At 34.7% G+C, this 25,362-nt stretch overlaps 3 protein-coding genes across 4 annotated transcripts; all 3 read left to right on the top strand.

Annotated features, from left to right (window-relative positions):
• The first annotated feature begins 5,415 nt into the window (after positions 1 to 5,415).
• Positions 5,416 to 5,823, top strand: LOC145111508 (uncharacterized). Its single transcript, XM_079047774.1, has one exon. The coding sequence runs from the start codon at positions 5,416 to 5,418 to the stop codon at positions 5,821 to 5,823; it is 408 nt and encodes a 135-aa protein (XP_078903900.1).
• A 2,347-nt stretch (positions 5,824 to 8,170) lies between these two features.
• On the top strand, positions 8,171 to 13,251 carry LOC145115229 (Phox (PX) domain-containing protein). Of its 2 annotated transcripts, XM_079051476.1 has the most exons (11): positions 8,171 to 8,689; positions 9,090 to 9,221; positions 9,449 to 9,559; positions 9,644 to 9,742; positions 9,845 to 9,931; positions 10,025 to 10,133; positions 11,253 to 11,845; positions 11,936 to 12,106; positions 12,179 to 12,412; positions 12,490 to 12,714; positions 12,812 to 13,251. In XM_079051476.1, the coding sequence occupies exons 1-11, from the start codon at positions 8,597 to 8,599 to the stop codon at positions 13,031 to 13,033; spliced, it is 2,076 nt and encodes a 691-aa protein (XP_078907602.1). In that variant the 5' UTR covers positions 8,171 to 8,596; the 3' UTR covers positions 13,034 to 13,251. The 2 variants fall into 2 exon arrangements, with proteins under 2 accessions (XP_078907602.1, XP_078907603.1); XM_079051477.1 differs by lacking the exon at positions 9,090 to 9,221 and having other exon boundaries at positions 8,174 to 8,689.
• An 8,375-nt stretch (positions 13,252 to 21,626) lies between these two features.
• LOC145115564 (Myosin heavy chain-related protein) lies at positions 21,627 to 24,965 on the top strand. Its single transcript, XM_079051876.1, has 2 exons — positions 21,627 to 21,919; positions 22,644 to 24,965. The coding sequence occupies exons 1-2, from the start codon at positions 21,866 to 21,868 to the stop codon at positions 24,720 to 24,722; spliced, it is 2,133 nt and encodes a 710-aa protein (XP_078908002.1). The 5' UTR covers positions 21,627 to 21,865; the 3' UTR covers positions 24,723 to 24,965.
• The last annotated feature ends 397 nt before the right edge of the window (positions 24,966 to 25,362 follow it).

Raw genomic sequence — 25,362 nt, forward strand, 5'->3', positions numbered from 1 at the left:
AAATTACTAAATTACATAAATGGTCCCTCAAGTATTAGTCTATTAGCTAACTATCACCTTTGGGACATTTTCAATTTGTTATGCATCTGTGGTTCTTAAAGTGAAAACTTAAAACATTTGATTCCCTTTAGTCATCATCGTCATATGATAACTATTAAAAGCCCCATATTTAAGCACCTTATAAAGGGCATTTTATGTACTTCAACTCCATTTCCATGAAGAGCTTTGATAAACAACTTTAATTATATATGAAATTCTTAGGTCATGCTCTCTACAAATCAGCAACTTGTACGCACATAAATTACCACGCTAGGCTGCAATAGAATTGGGGCCAGAAGTGAGTAATATTGTTTAATTTTATGTTTTGGTATTATGTATACATTTTATTTAAATATTGTAGAATCTATTTCTATATCTATAACTCATAACATGCAAGTACGACATTTATTATTGTAAATGATCACTGTGGCAGTAACCTGTTACAATATGAAGACAAGAGAAAAGTTCCCTTGCACAAAACATAGGATATGTATTCCATTGTTAAGGTAAATGCAAATTACTAGGTTGGAAGTTCTCTTATTAATTTATACATGTTCATAACTTGTTTTGTTTTGTAGTCTCCCTTACAAGCTATTTCATGTGACTCTACAAACATAAAATGGACAGAAGATGATTAATCGATAATTTTATGTTTTGAGTACTGGCATAACATTTATATTTAGTAAACTTTTTTTGAATACATTTATGTTTAAAATATTGAGAATATTGTTGTTAGACAAGTTTGAATTCATGTAATAATATTGTGTTTTCAATTTATTATCTTAATTGTTTTATTATTATTTTATATTCTATTTAAAAAAAATCGGACCTAAATTATTAATATAATTTTTTTTGTGTTAAAAAATGTCACTAAAAGCATGAAAATAATATTTATTTTAACATGTAAATAGTGACATAAAAATAGTGCCACTAAAACCTATAACTTCTTTAGTGTCATAGTAGAAAAGTGCCACTAAAACCTAATAAGGCTGCAGCGGCACAACCAAAAAGTGCCACTAAAGGTCTTTAGTGGCACTTTTTTTTGTGCCGCTGATTGTCTAGTGGGCCTTTAGTGGCACTTTTTTGGTTTTTAGTGGCACTTTTTCTGTGCCGCTAAATGTAATTTTATTTGTAGTGAATTCACCCAATGCAACAAGGTATCACATATCAGGCCAAACTACCACTAACTAATCAGCGCTAGCAAGCAAGTCTACCAGCTCATACAATATACATACAAAGGCATCTTTCCTAGCATTCTATCATGCAAGAACTGAGCAGTTTCTTAGCCCTAACTATCATGCAATTCACATATTCATAAATCAAATCATAACAGATAACATGTATGGGTATTATGGGAAAACTTACTTGAGCTCGGTTGATTGCATGCACCGCACCATTCTCTTATCTTAGAAAACTCTTTTCTTGAAAATAATTTTCTTTTTGAAAACTTTACCAATCTTCAATTTGAGTTCAGACACACCCGAAAGTATGTCCGAATCCCTCAAACCAAGGCTTCGATACCAACTTGTAACATCTCGAAAATTATGACATAAAAAAATTATTTTTAGATTAATAAATCGTTAATACATGTCTTTCCCATAAAACCAGAGTAACTAAGTTTTAGCAAAACATTAACAAATCAGATTTATTCACAGAAGAGGGAAACATACAGTGTGTGCTCTGCAATTATCCTGAGCCCTTCCGTTTGAAAACTGAAGTACCTAAAACATAAACTGAAAACTGTAAGCACAAAGCTTAGTGAGTTCCCTAAAATACCATACAACATACAACCATCGATTATCATGCACATACATATAGTTTCTGTGGGCTCCCCCATGGTCTTTATCTAGTATGCCATGGGCTCCCCCATAGTCTTTACCTGGAATGCCATGGGCTCCCCCCATGGTTTGACATCCAATTGCCACGGGCTCCCCCCGGGGTCTTCCATGCAAGTATCACAGAGACAACTAGCATACCACATAACACGTAATGAGCCGACATTGGTGCCTTCGACCCATGGATATAATGAGAAGACTCACCTCACACTGCTTAATCATACAGAAACACCCTTGCTTGCTGGCTGACAGATCCCTAAACTATCAATAACAAAACAACACCCAATTAACAATTGGGTTCCAATCCATAACCACAACTCCATACCTGGGATAAAAATACCATTTTACTCTTAACCTAGCCTTGTCCAAATCTAAGACCCAAACTTACAAGCTGAAAGGCCCAAAGGCCAATTAATCAACCAATGGCCTAATTTTCCAAATTGGGCACAAACCCCTTACATGGACCTTACCTTAAGGCCAAACCATTCTTTCTAGTCCAAAACACTTTGTATTCCGATGGCCCATTAATAACTCAAACACTCAAACCCAAAATACCAAAAAAAATCACTCGTGGCCCAAACCATGGCCCAATTTTCCAAATTAGGCCCAAACCCCTTCGTGGTCCTTCTCAAAATCACTATCAGACCAGAACCTGATGGCCCAACAGGGCCCAAGACAATTAAGCCCAACAGATGGCCCACACTGAAGCCCAATAAGCAAAACTTCCCCTGAGTGAGTACGCGGGGCGTACTCAGCTGTACGTTAAGCGTACATGCTGCTTAGCTTGTACGTCATTGAGCCAAAACCTTCATTAAGCTCTTAATTCTTGATCCTATAAGTCCAAACCACAGATCCACTTCTAAATGAATGTCTAAAACCATAAAGTCACTGACTTGGTGACTTTGCATGCCCCAAGAATACCCAATCTCAAAATGTAGCATTCTACTTTCATGAAAAGGACCCAAAATCAAACATGGATGGTTTTAAACTCTAAAGGTGCCAACTTTATGGACCTTGAACCTCAGAAACACTAAGAGGGGCAACTCAAAGCTCCTGGAGTGGAATCAAGACCACTAGATCTCATTCTTGGGACCAAAATGAAGCAAAACTCATAAATGATATATCTAAGACATCAATGATCAAGTTAAAAGATTTTTACCTCCAAAAAGTTGGAAATGAGACACATAAGCAAGATCCATAAGCTCTTCCTTGATTCCCATCCTTGCACCAAACTCCATCTTCTTGGAAATGGATCAAACACACCAAAAATGGACATCATGAGCTCAAAATGCCACCATGAAGGCTAAAGGACGATTTATAGGGTTTTTAGAGGGTGGGGGATGACTTAGAAATGAAGAAAGAGGCTAACATTATACTTATAGAGGGTACAACCCTAAAATTAGGGTTTTCAACCTGACCCTCGTACGCCCAGCGTACAAGGTCTCGCACCCCGACTCAACCTTGCACCTACACTGCACGTCCCTCCAGCTACGCCTCGCATAACCTCCCTCGCCTCGGTATGCCCTGCATACCACCTTGGTACACTTCGCATACTAGGGTTTTCCCCAAACCCTAAATCATCCGAAGACCATAACTTTCTCGATACAACTCCGATTTCGACCATCCTGATATCCATGAAAAGGTATCGAGACGCTCTACATTATTATCAACTCATACTCGCCATAAGATATCGTGACGAATTTCCACTTTCCATAAAAGCCCGAGATGACAAATTACCAAAATGGCCTTTGGTTCTAAAACACAAACCGAATACCCGAAACATCCGAATTACATTATCCAACTCCAACTGGGTCTAAAACTCAATTCCTCAAGGATCCGAAGCCTGCTAATACCCATTCCCTGATCACCATCCCCAACATGGGAATAATTCGATACAAGGCGTTACATGTTCGTCGTTTTTGATGTTCATATTGAGGCATGGAATTATAACATCACATTTTTTATTTATTTTAATTATTTCATGTTTGTTGTTCTTAATGTTCATGACAATGATCAAAATACCTTAAAATTAAATAATTTGATATTTAACTTTTAATGGTTTAATATAATTTACTTTTCAGAAAAACATTATTATAATATAAAATCACATACATATTATACAACAAGCCATTAAAATTGTTTAATTATAATGTAATTGTTGAATGCGTGTTCTTACCCAGTTTGGATTTTGTTTGAATACGTCTTTTGAATGTGATGAATGTAACAAATTTGTCTGAATGTGTGTTTTGAGTGTGATGAATGTAATGTATTTTGGTTTTTTGGCTTATTTTTTGAGTTGTGTTTATAAAAGTTAGAATTTTATTTCATTGTATTATATTTTTATTGCAAACTGCAAAACACCAAAAAATAAAAAAAAATATACAAATAAGACAAGTCTAAACGATTTGGATTAGACAGCAAGTAAGAAGTCTGATAAAGGCTAGGTGTCACAGACCAAGTCTATGGAAAATTCCACGATCGTCTAGAGAACTCCGGCATGATCAAGTATACTGGAGAAGTCTCCGGAGAGATCAACAATGCTTTACGATACCTTGGAAGATGCTAGAATATTAAAGATGTCTATGGAACAAAGGAGAATGATTCGGAATAATCAAGAGGGCACTAGACGAAGCTAGAACGACTCGAAAGACTTTGGAATGATCTAGAACGCACTAGATCATACAAGAGCGATTTGGATAATGTCGGGACGACCTAGAGATTTTTAGAGCATTGTAGACAAGTATACCATATTCTAGAGTCTTGTAAAGGCCATGCATATAATAAAAAGAGTCTAGATTAGTCAAGAATGATCGGGACCTAGAAACTTCCATTTGAGGAGGTGTAAGGTACCTATAAATAGGAAGGATGTCTTATTTGTAGGAATCATTGGGAAGTTGCCTTGTAAAGTAGTCGATTCTATAATAGAAGCTTTCTTTCTTACTTCTTAGCATTACTTATCGCATCTCTTGCTATCCTAGTCGTTAGTACATCGTAAGGAAGTGTTTCAAGCTTGACTTAGTCGAAGAATCAGTAAGTGACACACGGTGATTGAGTCATCCCGTGACTTGTGGTATCAGAGCTAGAGTTCGTACGAGCAAGAGATCGTAGCAATGGAAGGATGAAGTGATGTAACTAACATTCCCCCTGTTGTTGAGGAGAAAGGAAGAAAGTCCAAGAAGAGGGACCAGTCAGTAGATACCTTGGCGAACTTAGAGAATAAGCTTACCAAGGTTGAGATTAGCGTCGGTGAGATCCTTGAGTAGAAGGATACTGTCGATCAGTCCGTTAACGACATAAGGGACACATGTGATGGAATGAAGGAGTCCATACGTGTCATCAAAGAAGCAGTCCTTGAATTGATCAACACATTGCGAAACGAATATCGTGAGAAGGTAGCCGCATTAGAATCTGAAGTAAACCTGTGTAAAGTAGCGATAGTCGGAGGAGCTGTTGCGAAGACGACACCATACACAGAGGACCCAAACCATTGAAGTATGGAGGTAAACGTGACCCTAAAGAACTTGAGGAATTCTTTTGGTCGATGGAATGTTACTTCAATGCTAGCCGAGTGACAGACGACAAGACAAAGGTCGATATGGCCGTCCTTGATCTATGCGAAAGCGCACCTCTATGGTGGAGAAGGAAGCATGGAGAAATTGGGAAAGGCTTATACACCATAGACATCTGGGAGGAGTTCAAGAGGCAACTTAAGAGACAATTCTGCCCACATAATGCTGAAGACATAGCGATGAAGAAACTTCGTGGGCTAAAGCATAGTGGATCCATCCGAGACTACATAGTTGAGTTCACGAGCTTGATGCCAAAGTTACCCGAAATGCAAGAGAAAGACAAACTTTTTTCTTTCATGGATGGACTACAATCTTGGGCTTATAATGAGCTCAAGAGGAGAAATGTTAGAGACATCGACGAAGCTATCGCCGTGGCATAAGATCTAATGGAATTTCAAAGAGAAAGCACGGTTAAGAAGAATAGTGAGGGAGAACAAACTATGTCAGAACTGGAACCAAAACAAGACACACCCCAACCTTTAAATACGAAAGGAAAAGCAATCGAAGGAAGATATCGAAGAGAATAATAGAATGAGATTAAGTGCTACTTATGTGATGGTCCTCACTTGATCCGAGACTGTCCGAAGAAAAAGACATTTTATGTGATGGTGTTGCAAGAAGAAGAGGAAGAAAAAGAAGCTCACATGAGTTCCATGCGACTTCTAAACTCTATGGCAAAAGATGAGACAAAGGAATAGAAAGGGAGTAGTTCTAAGGTAGGAAGTCTCATGCTAGTTGAAGCCAAGGTGAATGGAGGAAATACCAAGGCGCTAATAGATTCAGGTGCGACTCACAACTTCCTTTTTGAAAACGAAGCAAAGAGATTGGGGATCCACTACATGAAAGAAGAAGGCCACTTGAAGGTTGTCAATTCTCCATCCAATCCTATCATAGGAGTTTCACGTGGAGTACCCATGAAAATCGCAGAATGGGAAGGCACCATTAACTTGGTAGTCGTACCCATGGACGACTATAACATGGTATTAGGAATGGAATTTCTAGACGAAGTAAGTCCATGGTCGTTTGAAAATGATAACACTATGCGTATTACTAAAGGTACAATCATTCACATCGTACCTCTGGATAGGAGTAGAACAAGGTCTCGAACGCTATCGACTATGAAGTTTAACAAAGACCTTAAAGAAGTCGTGAAGATACGAAACAATACCCTAAGTTGGAAGAAGGAACATAATTCACAAGCGACTAGTAATCATAATGATCGAATCAATAAGTATGTGAGACCAAACAACGTAGTTCAAGGTATCGACACATGCCAATGCAAGATGGGGTCGCGATCAACCTTGAGAATTGGTCCGATATTCCATGAGGCTACAAGAAGACCCAAAACAGGCAAAAAAGTAAGAACACAAGTGACACCTCACTTGAAAGATTATTATACAAGAATAATTGATTGAACGTCAAGGGTTTAAGTGGGGGAGGGTGTCACAGACCAAGTTTTTGGAAAATTCCACGATCGTCTAGAGAACTTCGACATGATCAAGTATACTCGAGAAGTCTCCGGAGAGATCAAGAATGCTCTACGAGACCCTGGAAAATGCTAGAATATTATAGATGTACGTGGAACAAAAGAGAACGATCCAGAATAATTAAGAGGGCACTAGACGAAGCTAGAACGACCCGGAAGACTTTGGAACGATCTAGAACACACTAGATCATACAAGAGCGATTTGGATAATGTCGGGACGACCTAGAGATTTCTAGAGATGTAGACAAGTATACCATATTCTAGAGTATTGTAAAGGCCATGTATATAATAAGAAGAGTCTAGATTAGTCAAGAATGATCGGGACCTAGAAACTTCCATTTGAGGAGGTGTAAGGTACCTATAAATAGGAAGGATGTCTCATTTGTAGGAATCATTGGGAAGTTGTCTTGTAAAGTAGTCGAGTCTATAATAGAAACTTTCTTTCTTACTTCGTATCATTCCTTATCGCATCTCTTGCTATCCTAGTCGTTAGTACATCGTAAGAAAGTGTTCCAAGTCTGACTTAGTTGAAGAATCACTAAGTGGCACACGGTGATTGAGTCATCCCGTGACATAGGGCTCAATAGCATACCCATCATTGCCAACATCCTAGCTCAAGGTAACCCAACAACCAGGTGAGGCTTAGATTGAACACAACCCAAGACAAGGCGAGACCCAACCCAACCTACTCAGATCAGCCTAACACCGTAACAACGCCACTCCCACCCAGAGTCGACAATCTTTCTTTCTTTCTTCTCTCTCTTTTCTTTTCTTTCTTTTTTTTTTTTTTTTTTACGATCATTTCAACGCAAATAACCGATGAATGCATGAATGATAGGTAGATCACCACCTTCACCATAGCTAGATAATAGTTTTCTATATATAATTTTAATATTTTAAGTAAAGCTCGCCGTTAACACTCTTGAAATGATATGAAATCATGAAGATATAGGGTTGTACTTTATCGGGATGAGGTACTTTATTAGTCATGCTATGTGGTTTTGATCACAAACTTCATTTAGTACCTTAAAGAGCTCTATTAAGACTTTGGTAACGGTTGTATCGCTTGTACATGTTTCTTGCGAATAATGAGAGCTTTGCTTTATGGGAACAAAATAACACAAGGTATGTTTTGCAATTTAAACGGGTCATTTTGTAAAATTCCAATAAAAAATGGTTTCCACATAAAGTACTCCATTTTAGAAGCTTATCATAGTGAAATAGCTTTACTTTATTCCTTAGATTCATCTTAAAGACCTATTTGCCAACAAAATAGTGATTTATGTGTCAACAACCCTTTTTATTCCATTCAATCAAGACTTTGGAATCAATTTCTCCCAGAAGCCTAAAACACGACATTGATCTCCGTCTTGCCTTCGATATCAAGGGAAATTGCGTAGTTTCCATCTCTCTTGAATCTCAATCCAACAGAGGAAGCTATGTCTGGACTTGAATTCGTCAAAAAGTAATGCAAATACTGACAACAATTACACTTGTAGGGAGTCAGGCCACCTGTCAACTTCCGTCTCTTGTTTCTTCCTCTACTTTGGTCTCTCCGATCTGACCAAAAACCCTAGTGAGTTATTATTATCCTCGATTCGAAGAATAGATTGTTTAATTTTGGGATAACGTTGGGTGTCTGCGAGAAGGGAGAAACTGATCGGAAAATGGAGCGACGGGGGAGTCCTCCGAAGCATAGACACGATGGGACTTCGCCTTTGCCTTTGGGGATGGATTGGAGCCCTCCACCTAAAAAATGGGTACTGTTTTTGTTTATATCATATGATTAAATTCTGATCCCATTTTTTATTTACTTTACTTCCGATCGAAGAATTGAGTTGGTTCTTTACTTACCTGTTCGTTCTTCTGTTCATCGAAGTCGAATTATACGGGGATTATAGATTGGATGTGAAGTTTCAGACGTAGTAGTTGTCATTGAATTCAATGTTTGGGATTGGAGCACAATTTTTGTCCCTATTCCAATTTTAAGTTTTGAATTTGTCTTGGTTGATGCTAGTCCATTAGCTTAGTCCATAAATGCCATACTTATAGTTGAATGTGGATAGAAACTGTGAGAACTTGTTTATGCTCATCAAATGTATTGCTTACATGTGAAGTTGGATTCAGTTGTTTGAAAGCTACTTTATTCTGTCTCCATAGGCAATTGGAATTTGCTTTTCGGATGCAGTTATTTGTGGGTGTTTGGATGTGTCTTTAAAGAGATCATTGTTACCCAAGTTTTCCACTCATCAGCTTAGATTGAAAACAAGATACAATCTTTCTCCATCACAAGTAATTGTGCTACTAAACTTGTATATGATGTTTAAATGGAAACAGTTAAAAGAATCCATAAAAACAAAGCAAAAAAGGTATCTATCTACAGTTGACAATCTTGGAAGTAGATTGTGATACAATGAAAAGGAAGATTAGATCATATGTGGCTAATTTACATTGATTTCTATATAATCAAAAAAGTGTTATGATGTAAAATTTGTGTTTGAAAACTCCATATTCTGCAGAATGGAAGGGATACAATTTGGCCACATGATCCAAGAACAGGATGGAGTTACTGCATCACAATCCCAACATGGGTTGTCCTTCCAAAATCTAGAGACTCAGATCCTGTTGTGGTACTTACTTACTACTACTCACTTATTATCTAAAGTCCAAGGATAATAATGTAATTTTACATGTTTTTAACATTCTTAAGACAGTTTTACAGGGTTCAAGTTGGTTTACAATCTCCCAAAGGGGTCACAACAACACGAACAGTATCAAGAAGATTTAATGATTTCTTAAGATTGCTTGCTGCTGTAAGTTACATTTCCATTTGTTAATAAGCAAGATGATGTTCATGTTCTTATAAAGTTATAATGTTTTTTTCTTTTATATCATTTTTAATTTGTTTTTTGCAGCTTAGGAAAGCATTCCCCAAAAAGAATCTCCCACCAGCTCCACCAAAGGGACTCTTGAGGTTAAAAAGCCGAACTTTATTGGAAGAGGTAGTAGTTAGTATTTGATTTTGGTCATTATTGATGAATTTTGTTAAAAAATCTTTATGGGTATTTAAGATTTGTATAAATCTTATTATGTAGAGGCGTTGTTCTTTGGAAGAGTGGATGACAAAACTGCTATCTGACATTGATATATCAAGAAGCATTGTAGTGGCATCCTTTCTTGAACTTGAATCTGCTGCAAGATCTTGTATGTAATTTGACTAATTTCTCCTTTCTGCTTTGGGTTAAGTGCATGAAATAGCAACATACTTTCATTGATTTTTTGTTTACATTAGTTTTTTCTTATTATGGGGATATAGGTCAAAAGCATTACCCAATTATAGCAAAATGTCATCTAAATACAAAGCAAATTTTATATTTTGTGTTTTTTTCGGGATTAAACCTCAACTTTATTATTTTCCTGAAAAGACCTTGTATTTTTTCGTTTTTCCCAAAAAAAACCCTCAAGTTTGTTCCTTTTTTCAAAAAAAACCCTCAACCTTCTAACTGTTTCCGAAAAAACCCTCTAACTTTTTTAGTTTTTTCCGAAAAAAACCTCACATTTTACAAGTTTTTTCGGAAAAAAAGGGTTTAAAGTCCCGTTATTTTGGGAATTGTTTTGATAAAGTCCTAATTTTTTTTTTGAACAGAAAAGTCCCATTATTTTGGGAAAATCACATACTCTGTCATTTCCTGTTAAAATAAATAAAAAATGACTTTTTCGCTAATTTGGGCAAAATGTAATCGGGACTTTTCTATTCAAAAAAAATTTAGGACTTTATCAAAAAATTTCCCAAAATAATGGGACTTTGTTTGCATAAAACCCGGAAAAAAATGACTAAAAGGGCCAGATGAAAAAAATGCAAGGTCTTTTTCAGGACAAAAAATAAAGTGAAAAAAACAAAAAAATATAAGTTTTTTTACGAGATTAACCCCAATTTTTATTGCTGTAGCTGGATCAGTTTTTTTAAAGTATAATTTCCTAATAAGAAAAATATTGAAATAGCTTTTCTATAATTTCATACATCTTTCAAAGTACAATGCCTTAATAAGCAACAAACTGAAAACACAATGCTATTCATATATCCCATATGTCTAGGATTCATCATCTGTTATGTTTATTTCTTATATAACTTCACACTTTATAAAATTTCTTATTTCTTCCTTATCAAAACATTGTACTTTACAAATTTCACACTCAATTATAACAACTCTATCAAATACAAATCATTTTTACTGTTATTATTGGTTAGATTTTTCATAGTATAATAATCTCCTAATAAAATAAAAACAAATAAATGAAAGTACATTGTTATTTCTTACACAGCATTCCAAGATGAAAATCCACAAATTGGGCAATCAAGTTCTCCACATATTCATCCAAATTTAAATTCAAATGAATTTATACCTTCCGGAAGCACCCCTGATTACAACAGTGACACTGCTTATGATGAGGCTTCAGAAATTGGAACCTCAAGAGACAACATATCAGAAATAGGCACAGAAGATTTATCTCTAGATGAAGATTTAGTGGGCCCACTTGAAAAACTAGTCAAACACGGTGTTTCAAATATTGATGAAGGGTTATTAATGGGAAATGCAATTCTAGACCAAGTTGAAGGGTATTCTAGGAATACAAATCATTCACGAGAGATTAACATGAGGGGTAGTAGTAGTAGTGAAAAAAATGGTGATTATGTATCTGAAAAAGATGATGGAAAATTTTTTAATGGGAATAATGAGATTATTAAGGAATCAAATGATGTAAAAAATTTGGTTCTTCCTTTAGGGCAACAACAAAAGATGAATAGGGTTCTTGTAAGTATGCAGAGAAGACTTGGAACTGCAAAAACAGATATGGAGGATTTGATTTCAAGATTGAATCAAGAAATAGCAGTTAAAGATTATCTTACAACAAAGGTATGAATATGAATATGATTTTTTTTTTTTTTTGAATTTAAAAATATGTTTTATATATTTAATTATGTAACTTTGATGTTTATATAATAGGTGAAGGATTTGGAGGAGGAGCTTGAAACTACAAAATTGAGAAGTAAAGAAAATCTTCATCAAGCAATTTTAATGGAAAGAGAAAGAGTTACTCAAATGCAGTGGGATATGGAAGAACTTAGAAGGAAATCACTAGAAATGGAGTTTAAATTGAAATCCCAATCTCAACAGGTTTTATTATTATTCTATTTATTTTATTAAACCAACTTTACAACAATTATTAACAAGTTAAATATTTTTCAGGGTGAAAAGGTGGAGGAAATGAAATCTGTGATTGAAGAAAAAGATGAATTACTTGAGGAATTGGAAGATACCAAAAGTAAACTTGACCAATTGTCAAAGAAACATCAAGAATTAGAAATTAAATCAAAAGCAGATGTGAAAATTCTTGTGAAAGAGGTTAAATCCCTTAGAACCTCACAAGCTGAATTGAAACAGCAGCTTAATCAATCACTTATCGGGAAATCAGAGGCAGAGGTAACTTTTTATTTTTTATTTTTGGAATAGAAGGGTAAAATGGTCATTTTAATGTTTTTGAAATTTGTGGTTAACAGAAACTAGTGCAACAAGAAAAGGAAAGAATGGAGGAGGAGAAAGCTGGTAGAATGAAGCTGCTTCATGAATGTGATGTTCTTCAAAAACGCCTTAGAGAGTGCAGCATGAATTTGGTAATAAATGGAAGTAGTGAGGACAAATTAGTCATTTGTTCTCCATCTGTTGAAGATGCTTTACAACTTGTGAAAATATCTGATGATCGAATGGAAGCCCTCCTTGCACAGGTACATTATAATATTTACAAACTAACATAAAAAAAAAAAAAAAAACCCTAAAAAACATATTACATATGTTGTGTTTTTTTATAAAAAAATTGTTCAGGCGCAGATGTTAGCAGAAGATGATAGTTTTGATGATGGCGACAACCCAACAAATAATAATAATAAACTTAGGAAAATATTATCGGAAATTCTGGTGGATAATATCACATTGAGAAGACAAGTGAGTCTTCTTTTTGATGGGGCCCTCAAAACAGGCATCATAACAACAACAACAACAACAACAACAACAAAAGACATGGAAGTCTCATTGGATAAGTCTTAAAAAGAAAAAAAAAACAAGAGGTTGGTTGGTTGGTTGGTTAGATACAGAAGATGGAAGTGTACATATACCACAAATATATCATAGCATATGATGCTTTACTAACATTACATTACCTTTGTGGGTAATTCCAAATTTTAGGGCTTGCTTTATTTTTTACTGATGTCTGTTTGTCTGTCTGGAGAAAGTGTTGTATACAAAATCGACTTTGGTCTTTCGAATCCTTTGTTTGATGTGTGTAATTGTTAGGTGGAGTTTAAATACAAAATCGACAAACCAACCCAAACTTGAAAACAACCAAAAATTCGAAGCTGAAAAATTGAATTAAAACTTCTTTTAAATGATGGTCTATATTTTATATGTAAGAACTCTTAAACCTAGCTTTTTGTGAGCTTTTAAAAAGTTGTTTACACAACTTTTCAAAAGTAACTAATAGTTTCTTGAGATAAAAAGACAACAATACTTTTACTTTAACCTATACTCTCGATAACTCTGATTTATATATGGTTACACGACAAAAATATTTAAATAAAGTAATATATAACTTTTTTTGAATTTTTTCTTGAAAATGAGAAAGATGATAAATTCTTAAATATATAATTATAAAAAACCGAAACTACTATATTATAATTATGAATTTAATATTTAATATCAAACATTAAAATAAAATACTATGCAAAAATTATTATTAAAAAAATTAATTAGTTAATAAATAACAAATATTTGAAGCTTATTATAGTTAGAGAGTAAAATGAAATATCACTGATTAAAGAAAGAGTTACTGGTATTATAGAGAGACTAAAAAAAGATTTAATTCATATAATCTTTGAATTATTCAATCAAAAAATGTATTGTCTACCAAAGGTCTTCTAAACCATCGGTATCCGGTGTTGTCATGCCTCATTGAGGTTGAGGGTTCACGTTCTGCAATGGACATAAGTGGAATTAAGGAGTAATTTAGGAGTAGAATAGATTTGTTGTTTAAAAAAAAGGTGTATTGTCTCTAATAGTAAAAATTAGTTTTGAGACTGATTCTAAATATTCAACCCCTCCATTTGACTTGATACAAATAACTTATTAAAAACTTTGTTTTGCTACCACACAAACCAATGAACATTTTTACTATAAAGTGCTTGTGTAACACCTGTGTTCCCAGGTATTTTCAATTATGGCTTAAAGGTTTAAAAAAAATTGCAATTTTGGTCCATTACACGGGGTGTACCCTATGGGTACGCTGGGCGTAACTCATTAAAGGAGGCGGGGACTCCTTTGAGTACGTTGGGCATACACAAGAGGTACGCAGGGCGTACTCGAGCTGACCCAAAACCCTAAAAATTTAGGACTGAACCCCTATTTAAACACCTTAAGTCCTATAAGGCCTCTTCATAATCAGCCTCCACTCTCCCCAAATGGCCATTTCGAAACCCTAACCCTTGAGAGATTGTTTTGAGATTTGCATGCTTGTGGAAGAAGGAGAAGTTCATCTATGAGGGTTGGTGGGCTTGGAGCTTAAAGATCCAGAACTTTCATCACCTTTGCAAGCTTCTAGACGTATAAAGCTCTTACCTTTATGGTTCTATGGCTTAGATCTAGACTAGCTTTGAGATTTGCATGCTTTTGGTCTTATGGTTTGGTTCTTGTGAGTAAAAGCTAAGTTTGTCACTTTATGTTGTTTTTGAGGATCATGTGTCATAAAAAGATAGTCTTTGTTGCTATTTCTCACTCATCCAAGAGTTTGAGGTTATTAAAGAGTATTATGGACTTAGGGTTTGGTATTGGGCTCTATAAACCTATGCAAAACCTTAAAGTTGTTAACTTTATCAATTAAGACCTTCCCAAGATTAAGAACTGTGAGTTGGATGTTTAGTCTTTAGGTATTAAAAGCTTAAAAGGTGGTTTTGGACAACAGAGGTTTACACAGGGCGTAATCTCCACGTACGCGAGGCCTAACGAGTTTTGCCCGTGATCTTTTATGTGGACGCCGAGTACGCAGGGCGTAATGAGAGGGTACGTATGGCGTACTCCTAGAAGTGCATTTTGGGCCTTGGGCCATGTTTAGTTGGGTCTAGTATGGGAAGGGTAAAATGGTCTTTTACCCTTAGTAAGAAGGAATATGATTTGGATATTTGAATATGGGTTATTACCCTAATTATTAATTAGGGTTGGTTTGCATGTGTTCAGTGCGATGGGAATTGTAGTAGCTGCGTGTGTGAGATTTCGGTTATCTTCAAATTAAGGTGAGTCTCCTCACAGTGTTCGTGGGTCGAAGGCACCAATGTCGGCCCGTTGATTTATGTTTATAGGATGCTATCTGTCTGTGACTCTTGCATGTATTGTATGTGTTTGTATGTATACCGGGCAGGGGCTGATGAAAGTGTTGTACGGGGCCCATCGTATGTTATTGACAGATCTGTACAGGGCGGGTTGTGACAACCCGAAATTTTTAGCATTGTAAAGCCAGTACAATCAACCTTAAGTCAGACTCGCTCCTGCTATCTTTTAGCACTGTTTAGAGTCTGTTTGAGTGTTCTAAGCCTAGTACATTCAAGGAATGAGTGATAGGAAGTACCTGCTAGAGACACTGTACAACATTCAAGCCTTAATAACCACCAAAAAGGAGTTCACGGCCATAGCACAAGAGTTTACGGCCGTAAACTCAAGGTTGGCCGTAAACTCCCCCCATAAGACTCATTCCCTTCACTTTCTTTCATTCTTACACTTTCAACTCAAGAACACTTCCATTCTCTCTCAAGTATCATCAAGATTTTCATTCCCGATCTTCAAAAATGTAAGTGATCCTTCCTTCTAGTTGTTGTTATCCTTCTTACTCATGAATCACCCTTTGATTCCATCCATGAAAACATCTTTTGGCTAGATCTTCATCTTTCACCAAGAACATACACTTGTTCTTGGTGGCCGAAAACTCCTTTTAAGGCTTCCAAATCGTGAGTATTCCTTTCATACACTTGTTATCTAGTAGAAGTCCATGATTTACATCCTTGAAATCAACCAATCTCCAAGATCAATGAGAGTTTACGGCCAGGAGCATCTCCCTTGGCCGTAAACCCTTGTTTTGGTTAGGTCTTGGGCCTTAAACACTTCTAGAACACTTGAACCTTTGAAAACCCTTTCCATTAAAAGCCAAAATGACACCATTTGGAGAGTTTACGGCCATACACTTTTAGTGTGGCCGTAAACACCTCAACACCTTCCAAAAAGTTAGTTTTGCTCATCCTCTTGTAGAGCAATAGTCCCACAAGTTTCCCTAGCATTCAAACACCCTCTTGTGCACATTTTACCATGAGTTTACGCCCGTAAACTCCATGGCCGTAAACCCATGGCCGTAAACACCATTTGGTGGCCATAAACACCCCTTGATGAATCACATGTGATTCTAACACTTGGTTAAAGTGTTTCCTAGTCCCTAAGGGTGTTTCCTTGCATTTTAGTTGCTTATAAACACTATATTCATGCAAATACATGCCATTTATGTCATTTAGGACTCGTTTGTGTTTCAGGACTTCATTCGTGGAACTTCTCATCCTTACGCGCATATTCGTTTGAATCACCCACATAAGGTGAGTTCATACCCCTATAATGAATCTTTTAACTGTTTTAAATGCTTTTAGGGGGGGGGGGGGAATACAAGTTGAACACAATGATAATTGTGTAAATGTTTGTTATAAACATCTTTTAAAGGATTGCTTATGTTTTTATAAGTGATCAAAACATTTCAAAAAGCTCTTTTAAAGTTATGTTACTTTATAGTTTAACAAAACTCCGTTTTTAAAGTACAATCATAACTTAGTAGAAAAATGAGTCTTTTCAATAACAGTTCAAGTAAAATACTAGTAAACTATAAGGGATATAGTTTAGGGATTCAGTTCATACTAGATACTAGAGCATACTATAAAGAGAAACAGGGAGGTAGAAACAATACACGATAACATAGAGATCATACTATAAAGAGAAACAGGGAGGTAGATACAATACATCAGAGAGACATACTATACACTATATAAAGAGAACATACTAAGATACTATAACAGAACGAACATACTAAGATACTATAACAGAACGAACATACTAAGATGCTATAGCATAAGAACACTACATGATCTAAGTATACCAATGAATCACTAACTCATTGTTCTAAACAAAAGGTGATAGTTAAATTGGGTATACATGATCGTATAACTTTAATGTGAGCCTACTTCACGACTCAACAACTGGTTTGCTGAAGTCGCGTTTGGTTCCCAGAATCTCTTGCAGGGAGAGAGTATAGTATGGGGACTATTCATCACATTATGACCTTAATAAAACAAACATGTTTTAGGGTAATCAGTACTGCAGGTTGTCAATTCAAAAGACAACTGTGTACTTATATTTTCCCATTACTTTCATTTTGTGACAGTTCCACTTGAAAGTTAATGCAAACTATTTTCGAGTCAAGATAGTTATAAACTAGGGAAAACTTACATTTTACAAACGACAAACAAAACAATCGGGTCTAGTACATTCAGTAGAAAAGGGACCTATAATTCTAACTTTATGATTCCTTAGTGCATGCATTCAAGGATATATATTAATCGGATCCGACATGTAGTAGGATGTGTGCTTTCCGCTTCATTTCATGTTCCTTGTTTGGTTGTGGGCTTAGAGCAGATTCACCCAGCCTACTATCTATCCGATCTTAGCTATATATATGTTCCGTATACACTAAGTAATCATAAGGGGTACCATATATGGGTCAGGTCATAGGACACTAATTCAATGCACCGTTTTCTAGTACAAAACATACTTTTCAAATAAGAACTTTTGGTATACAAAACTAGAAACTTACCAGTAAAGGGTTTAATCCATTTTATTAAACCAGTATAACTTAAAGGACCTTAGGTGGTTAATTCTATAATACCATTGGTTTATACATCAAGGTTATATATAATTAATATCCGATAGGTAGTTGGATGTGTGCTTTCCGCCTCATTCCCTGTTCCTTGTTTGGTTGTGGGCTTAGGGCAGATCCACACAATTAACTATCTGTTCGATATTAGATTATATATGGCTGGTATAAACTAAGTGATTATAGAAGGAACCAATGTGGTTACCATTTTTATTAAAAGAAATAAGGGTTTTCTTAAAGAATCTTTTCATCAAATATAAAGGAACTATTACAGTTAACTCCGTGAGTACCAAGTGAATACGCCAGTGTTATATACAACGATGATCTAACAAACAATGGGATGTGTGCCTTCCGATTCATTTCCTGTTCCTTGTTTGGTTGTGGGCTTAGGGCAGATACATACAACCGATTGTTTGTTTACTATGAGTTTTATATAACTTGTATCCATTTAGTACTCATAGAAAGGATTGTAGAGTCATTTTTACTTATCTTTCATCAAAGCAGGAAATATAGGATTTTCTGGAGGAACAGACGAACTTTTCTAAACAGAACTTACAACTTACATTACATCACTAAAATCTTATGAACTCACCAACTTAAATGCTGATCTACTCTTTCAAAATAACTTGTATTCTCAGGAGACCAATAGACAGGTACGCGCACTGGGATTCAAAAGATGGAGCAGTATAGCTTCATGTCTTTTTGTTATTTGCTCTGTATTCTATATTATGTGAAACACATACTTTGTAAACACTTTCTTTCTAATGAAATGGTTGTTTATTACTTTGCTTACTATGATGCATGACTTGTGATACTAAACATGACGTCCTCCACCCCAAAACGTTTCCGCCGTTCCGGTTTTGGGGTGTGACAGTCCCGTTGTATGTATGGTATATGGTATTTTAGGGAACTCACTAAGCTTTGTGCTTACGGTTTATGTTTAAAATGTTTTTCAGGTACTTCCGGTTCGAATGGGAAGTGCCCGACATGAGGACACAACATCCACCTGTGTTCTGCATTTTATGATTTTGGATTGTACTCTGATAACTATTTTCTATATTGACGCACTTCGATGGTTTTTGAAATGAATGGTAGTTGGTTTGGTTGATTTAAATAAAAAATTTTTACTTAATATTTTTGGGACGTTAAAAGTTTGTTTGTTTTTAAACTCAATCCCAACTACCATTTTCATATTATGAAAACCGAAAACAATGATTTTTTTTGGTGAAATTGACTTTTTAATATCAGAAAACCTAAATATCGAAAACCAAGAAACGAAACTTAAATTGCTTTTCATGGCTAAAAACCAAGTTCTTATGGTTTGATTTTATTTTACCGGTAAATCCGTAAAGCTATAACGAAACATGTTTTTTGTTTAACTCTTTTAATTTGAAAATATAAACCTAAAACAAGATTGTACTTATGTTTAAAGAAAATAATAAATAAATAAAATAGCACGTTGCCTTCTTATTCCAACGTGCCAAATTGAGAATAAACTTAAGAGAAAAGGAAATAATCTGTACATAATAATTTATGTTTCAGAGAGTTGCAAAATATGCAAAAATACATATAATTGTTGTATAATAAAAAATGATAACAAAAAATGATAAGGTAATTGTGAGTCGGTTTCTTAATAAATCTATTAAAAAAATAAAAAAGCAATATAACAAAATTCGGTAGGGTTTTCACGGTACTTTTTGTTTCAATTTAGATGACTATAAAATCAGTAAATATAATTCTATTACCAAAGAGAATTACTACTATCAAATTAACGAAAATAAAATTCAAACCTTTAATAGGATAGAAGATTTTTACAGTTACCAATTTCTTTTTTGAATGTTAAAAAAACATATTGCAAAGTCAAAATAGCAAGATTCTTAGTTGTGTAACCTATCTTTAATGAAAAAGAATATGACTTCTATTGGTCTCATTTACAGGTTTCTTTGGCCCAATGTCTTTTTTTTTTTTGTGACACCCTGTGTGTCGACATCTACCTCATCTACCACATTTCAATGAGATTTCAGGAATCTACTGTTGTTGCTGTTGTAATATAGTTTACAGTTACTGAAAAACACATTACAAAATGTAAGCTAGAATCCGTATGTGCTTTATCACTAAAATATAATAACCACGTGACCATAAAACTTTTACGAAGCATTATAAATTCGTAATATCTCAAATATAAAGCACCTAAGAGTGGTAATCATTTAAACAAATAACTCGTATAAGTCATTTTAAATATTATTTGCATAAAATATACATAAAGCAACATAATTTAGCTGTAGATAGATTAGGTTCTGATAAATACATCCCATGATAAGTTTAATTGGATTGTTTAATGTTGTTTCTATTAAAAAACAAACTTATTACTAACATAATACTAACAAAATGGAATTATATTAAATATAAATAAATTAATTATTTTTAAACACATTAAAACTAAAAGGAATTTATAGGAAAAAAACTATTTACAAATCCTCTCTAATAAATACAGGTTTTTTTTTGCCACTTGTCAATCTATCATTAATTTTGACACTTGTCATTTTATGTTATTTTTGAAATAAATATTATCCACTTGTCAATTTCTGATTTGTTTCAAATTTTAAAATTAAAGTCATATATTTATATATGTAAGGTATTAAATATACTATATATATGAAATTAAATTGCAATCAATATGTTTCTTTCTTTCTTATTTTAAAGTTTTACATTAAAAAATGTTTACTGCTTACATTTTAATGTTTAATTTTTTAAAAAAATTTAACCCGTATAATATACGGGTCTCACACCTAGTTATTAATAAAACAAAACATGTCGATAGTACGATTGAAAATGTCATAGCTTTAAAACTATGTCGACTTAAACTTAGGTTGTATCATCTATGGTCATTAAAGTCATGAGCTTCCAAACTCAAAAGAAAACACAAGTAAAGATTCCAAAACCAACTTTCCAACCAACAATATTTTTCTTCACCATTTCTCACCCATAAATATCAACAATATAAACAAATAGTCCTCAAACTTTAACTAACTTTAATTTACACCTTCAATCTTCTTTCTAGCTTCGTAGTTTGTACCCATTATACCCTTCATTTTATTGTCAACATGCAAAAAATCATGTGTATCCATGAACGATTATCCAAAAACATATTGCAACTATTGCCGCATTATTAGTTTTATGAAAATTTAATATATATTATGTGCTATACAAATGATTGTATTTCACATTATATTTTAACTTTCAAGGTATCATTACAATTTACAAGTAGGTATCTAAGAATTGTTTTCTAGAGTTAATCATATAAATGACCAAATATGTATATGTGATATCACAAAATAGCAATGTTTTTCAGTGTTATCAAAAAATGACCATCTAATTCTTCAAAATTCCATTTTCAATTGTCAAATAACGAGTTTGCTTTTTCTGATAGAGATATCATCTAATAGATTTATAATATTAAATGAAGTAAAATACAAAAAACTCTCTCTTAGTTGTGATTTTCTTGGTCTTATGAAAATTTGAATAATTTGCATTTAAACATCCAAATGCAAGGGGGCATATGATGTTTCAAAAAAGTAAAAGGACCCATTTGACATTATATTAAAAGTACAAGGGTGTATGTAAATTAAAACATTTCTCTCCATATGAGTCAGCGGATAAACGTTGGAAGGCAATTCATGGCTACACACAGGACAAAAACGTAACACTCACACCTGGCGCACTTTAGCAACTGCGTCCCTGATATAAATAAGCTTTTTCCCCTTTCCCGTTTCCCTCCACCATCCCTTCCTCCATCTTCAAGTCTCTATCTCAGATAACACGCACACAAACACACATATACAAATTCACATACACAGAGCGAAAATTCACGAGATTTTGAGAGTTTTTTTTTGTGAAGAGAAGGAATGGCGAATGTGTACGGAAGCTGAACAATGGCGGCGGTGTCACCTTCTCTACAGGCCAATTTCTATGCCTCTTCTTCTAAGGTAAATCATTTCAATCTCTTTGCGTGTCTAATGCACTTATGTATTGTTTCGAAATTCGCTTCAGATTAAATTGTTTGTTACTTTTTTGAGAAATGAGCAATATGTGCGAATCGATTAATTGGTTATGTAATTATATATTTTGTGACATATATGAACTGTGAGTGCTAATTTGTGGACTTTTGAAGTTGAAATTGGTTTCGTTTTGTATTTTATTAGGGTTTTTTTCTTGTTGATGTGAATTCTTTATAGTGTAAATAGATGGATAGGCTGGATTTTGGGGTTTTTTAGGGCTATCTGAAATCAGATTATCAAAATGGAAGGTTCTGAATCTAGTTTATTTACTTCTAATGTCATTTGATTTGTTAAAATTGAGTTTAAATGATCTTTTAGGAGGCTGATTATGATTGCTTGAATTCAAGATAGTTTTATAAGAACATGGTTTAAGATCCTTGTACATAAACAAAAAAAGTAATGCTGAAATCACTTTAGGTTGCATTAGATTAAGGTAATACATGGGATGATAACACCAAGTCTTATTATAAATAGATACATAGGGTTGATTCCAGTTAATTTATCTCTCAAGCATATGTAAGCACACTACACATCCATACTGAGATTGACAAGAGATTGATAGGAAATTAGGAATTGGTGTCTTAAGTTAATTACATGGATTAATAATTATGTTGTTGTTGTTGTTTTTTTTTTTTTTGTGTGTATCTTGTAGCTTTGCTTTGTGAGGCTTGATAGGTTTAATCGAAGGTCTTTCCATTGCAAAAAGAAGAGTCATTCATGTTCATGGATAATCAAATCGGTAATTAACAACAAAAGTATTAATGGTGATGAGGCAATCGAACCTGCAAGAATTCTTCTAGAAAGACTATTTGCTCAAACCCAAAAACTCGAAGAAAAAATAAATAAAAATTCAAATCCACCTCAAGATATCGAATTAGAACACTACCTTGGAAAACTCGAATCCGATCTTCAAACAGCCTTGACTGTTTTAAGAAAAAAAGAAGAAGATTTAGAAGCTGCAGAAAACAAAATATCATTAGAATATCGCGATTTAAATAATGCGAAAAATGAGTTGAATAAACGAGAAGAAAATATATCGGATGCTTTTTTGAGACAAGAAAAACTCGAAAATGAGTTGAATTTAGCGAATCTTGATTTGGCTTCTCGAGCAACCGAAATCGAAGATTTAAAGCTTCAAATTGAAAAACATGATCACGAGGTGATGTTGGCTAGATCGATGCTTGAATTCAAAGAAGATGAAATTAAAGTCATGGTCGATGAATTGAGGGTAAAATCGGAAGAATCCGCGAATTTTGAATTGGAGATTATGGAAAAATCACGGGTTTTGATCGAAACGAATGAGATTTTGAAAAAACAAGAGGTCGAGATTGAAGAATTGAAAGAAACGATACGTGAGAAGAACGAAGAACTTGAGATTTCCACGATGCTTCTCGAATCCGAAAACGAGAAATTAAAAGTTGTGGAGGAAAATTTGGAGAAGCAAACGATGGACTGGCTTGTAGCGAATGAAGAAATGACGGAATTACCCTCGACGGTTGAATATTTCGACGATTTAACGAGAGTGAGAATGCTACTTTCCGATGTTCGATCGGAATTGGTATCGTCGCGGGAATCGTTGATTCTATCCCGGAAAAAGATGGAAGACCAACAAGCGGTGCTCGAACATGAGATTTTGGAACTCGAGGAACATCGGAAAAGCTTGAGTGCTTACACGAGAAGTGTTAAAGATGCCGAGACGGAAGTCGAAAAGGAACGAGTTATGTTTCGGCTCGCCGAGGGTCGGAATCAGGAATTCCAACGTGATTTGTTAATCGAGAAAGAGCTAATCGACGAGTTACAAAATCAGTTAAATTCCGAAAAAGATTCGTTACGTAAAGCAAACGAAGAAATATTGGAAATTAAAGACGAATTAAACCGGAGAAATTTGGAATTTTTAGAAATCCAAAATCTTCTCGAGTCAAAAGAAGCCGAACTCGTGGACGCGAAAATAGAGATTCAAAGTTTGAAATCCGAACGGGTTTGTCTCGAGGTTATGTTAAACGAGAAAGAATCGGAACTATCTGATGCTCGTGAAATCCTCAATGAAGTGAATCGGGAAATCATGAATTTAAAAACGCTTTTGGGACGTAAAATCGAGACCGGAATTGACTATTCCGAAGCGAAAAACGTCGTGGAACGGATATTCGAGCTTACAAACAAAGTCGATGATTCCATCGTGAAACCGGAATCCAAATGGGAAAAGAAACGGGTCGAGACGGAATTGGATGTGATCCGTGGCACATTACGGTTACGGGAATTTGAAGTTTTGCGGTCTCGAAGAGAGATCATGATTAAAGAAGACAAGGTTAAATCGGTTTTGGAAAAGTTAGATGAACGGGAGAATGAGATGGCAGAAATGAAGCGGGAATTGAGTCAAGATGTTGATGAATTAAGGCGGCTTTATGCGATGGCGCAAGAGAGAATTGGCGAGAGAACGATGGGGGAATTGGCGATTGAAAAGATGGAATTGGAAGCCGCGGAAATTGAAATTGAGGCGGCGGTGAGTGCTCTTGAGAAGATAATGGAGATGAGTCGAGAGCTTTTACGAGCAACGAGTGTAATTGTCGATGCCGATTCCGATCTTGATGTTTCGATGGGAATTGAGAGGTGTGGTTTTGAAGATCCGGGATTTGAGGAACTTAGAATGGAAGCCGCGAGGCTTTCGGATTTTACCGAAAAGCTCGTTCGAGAGGCGGGAATTGGAAAAGATTTGGCGGTTGTAGATAAATAACAAAATGTTTGTTATTTGTATTCGCGATTTGTTATGTGTTATTGAAACGAATGGAAGTGATGAAATCGTCCATTGACAAAGATGTTAATGGACCTAATTGTCATGATAATAACATTGTTTTTTTATAATTCTTTTGTACCATTTTGTACTAGCAAATTATATGTAATCTTGTGTAACAAAATCGGCCCATATACCATTTAACGATGAGAGCAACTATACATTCTCTCTTGTTTGTTATTTTAAGTATGCTATTTGAGCTCTAAATAATATTGTACTATGAAAAAAACGTAATTATAACATTTTATTTTCAACTTACTCTGTCTAACTATAATTCTTTTTATCTGGATAATATTGTTGTAATTAGGTAAAGATAAAATACTATAATAAATGAATCAATAATAGAACATGTATTCGGAAAAAAATCAAACTGAATTCCACAGTGATTTAGGTTTCGGTTGAAATTCTTATTATGTTATTTTGTACGCTTGATTAATGTTCAGAATTCTTGGTTAGACGTTATGTTACATTACATACGAGATACATGATGAAGTGGATGATATTAAATGAAGTTGCTAGAATGTACATAAGTAATAAATTACAGTCACTTTAAAACAACATAATCCACAAAGCAGTTTTTGGA

This window comes from Lactuca virosa, chromosome 5 (genome assembly GCF_052849685.1).
Source record: "Lactuca virosa cultivar CGN04683 chromosome 5, Lactuca_virosa_CGN04683_v6, whole genome shotgun sequence".
Classification (NCBI taxonomy): Eukaryota; Viridiplantae; Streptophyta; class Magnoliopsida; order Asterales; family Asteraceae; genus Lactuca; species Lactuca virosa.

What these genes read in the sequence shown, in the direction of transcription:
- LOC145115564 (XM_079051876.1), top strand. Translation starts at nt 21,866, where the DNA reads ATGGCGGCGGTGTCACCTTCTCTACAGGCCAATTTCTATGCCTCTTCT. An exon ending in TCTATGCCTCTTCTTCTAAG is followed by an intron (nt 21,920 to 22,643) that starts GTAAATCATTTC and finishes TGTATCTTGTAG; the next exon opens with CTTTGCTTTGTGAGGCTTGA.
- LOC145111508 (XM_079047774.1), top strand. Translation starts at nt 5,416, where the DNA reads ATGGAATGTTACTTCAATGCTAGCCGAGTGACAGACGACAAGACAAAG.
- LOC145115229 (XM_079051476.1), top strand. Translation starts at nt 8,597, where the DNA reads ATGGAGCGACGGGGGAGTCCTCCGAAGCATAGACACGATGGGACTTCG. An exon ending in GAGACTCAGATCCTGTTGTG is followed by an intron (nt 9,560 to 9,643) that starts GTACTTACTTAC and finishes TTCTTAAGACAG; the next exon opens with TTTTACAGGGTTCAAGTTGG. An exon ending in GCCGAACTTTATTGGAAGAG is followed by an intron (nt 9,932 to 10,024) that starts GTAGTAGTTAGT and finishes CTTATTATGTAG; the next exon opens with AGGCGTTGTTCTTTGGAAGA.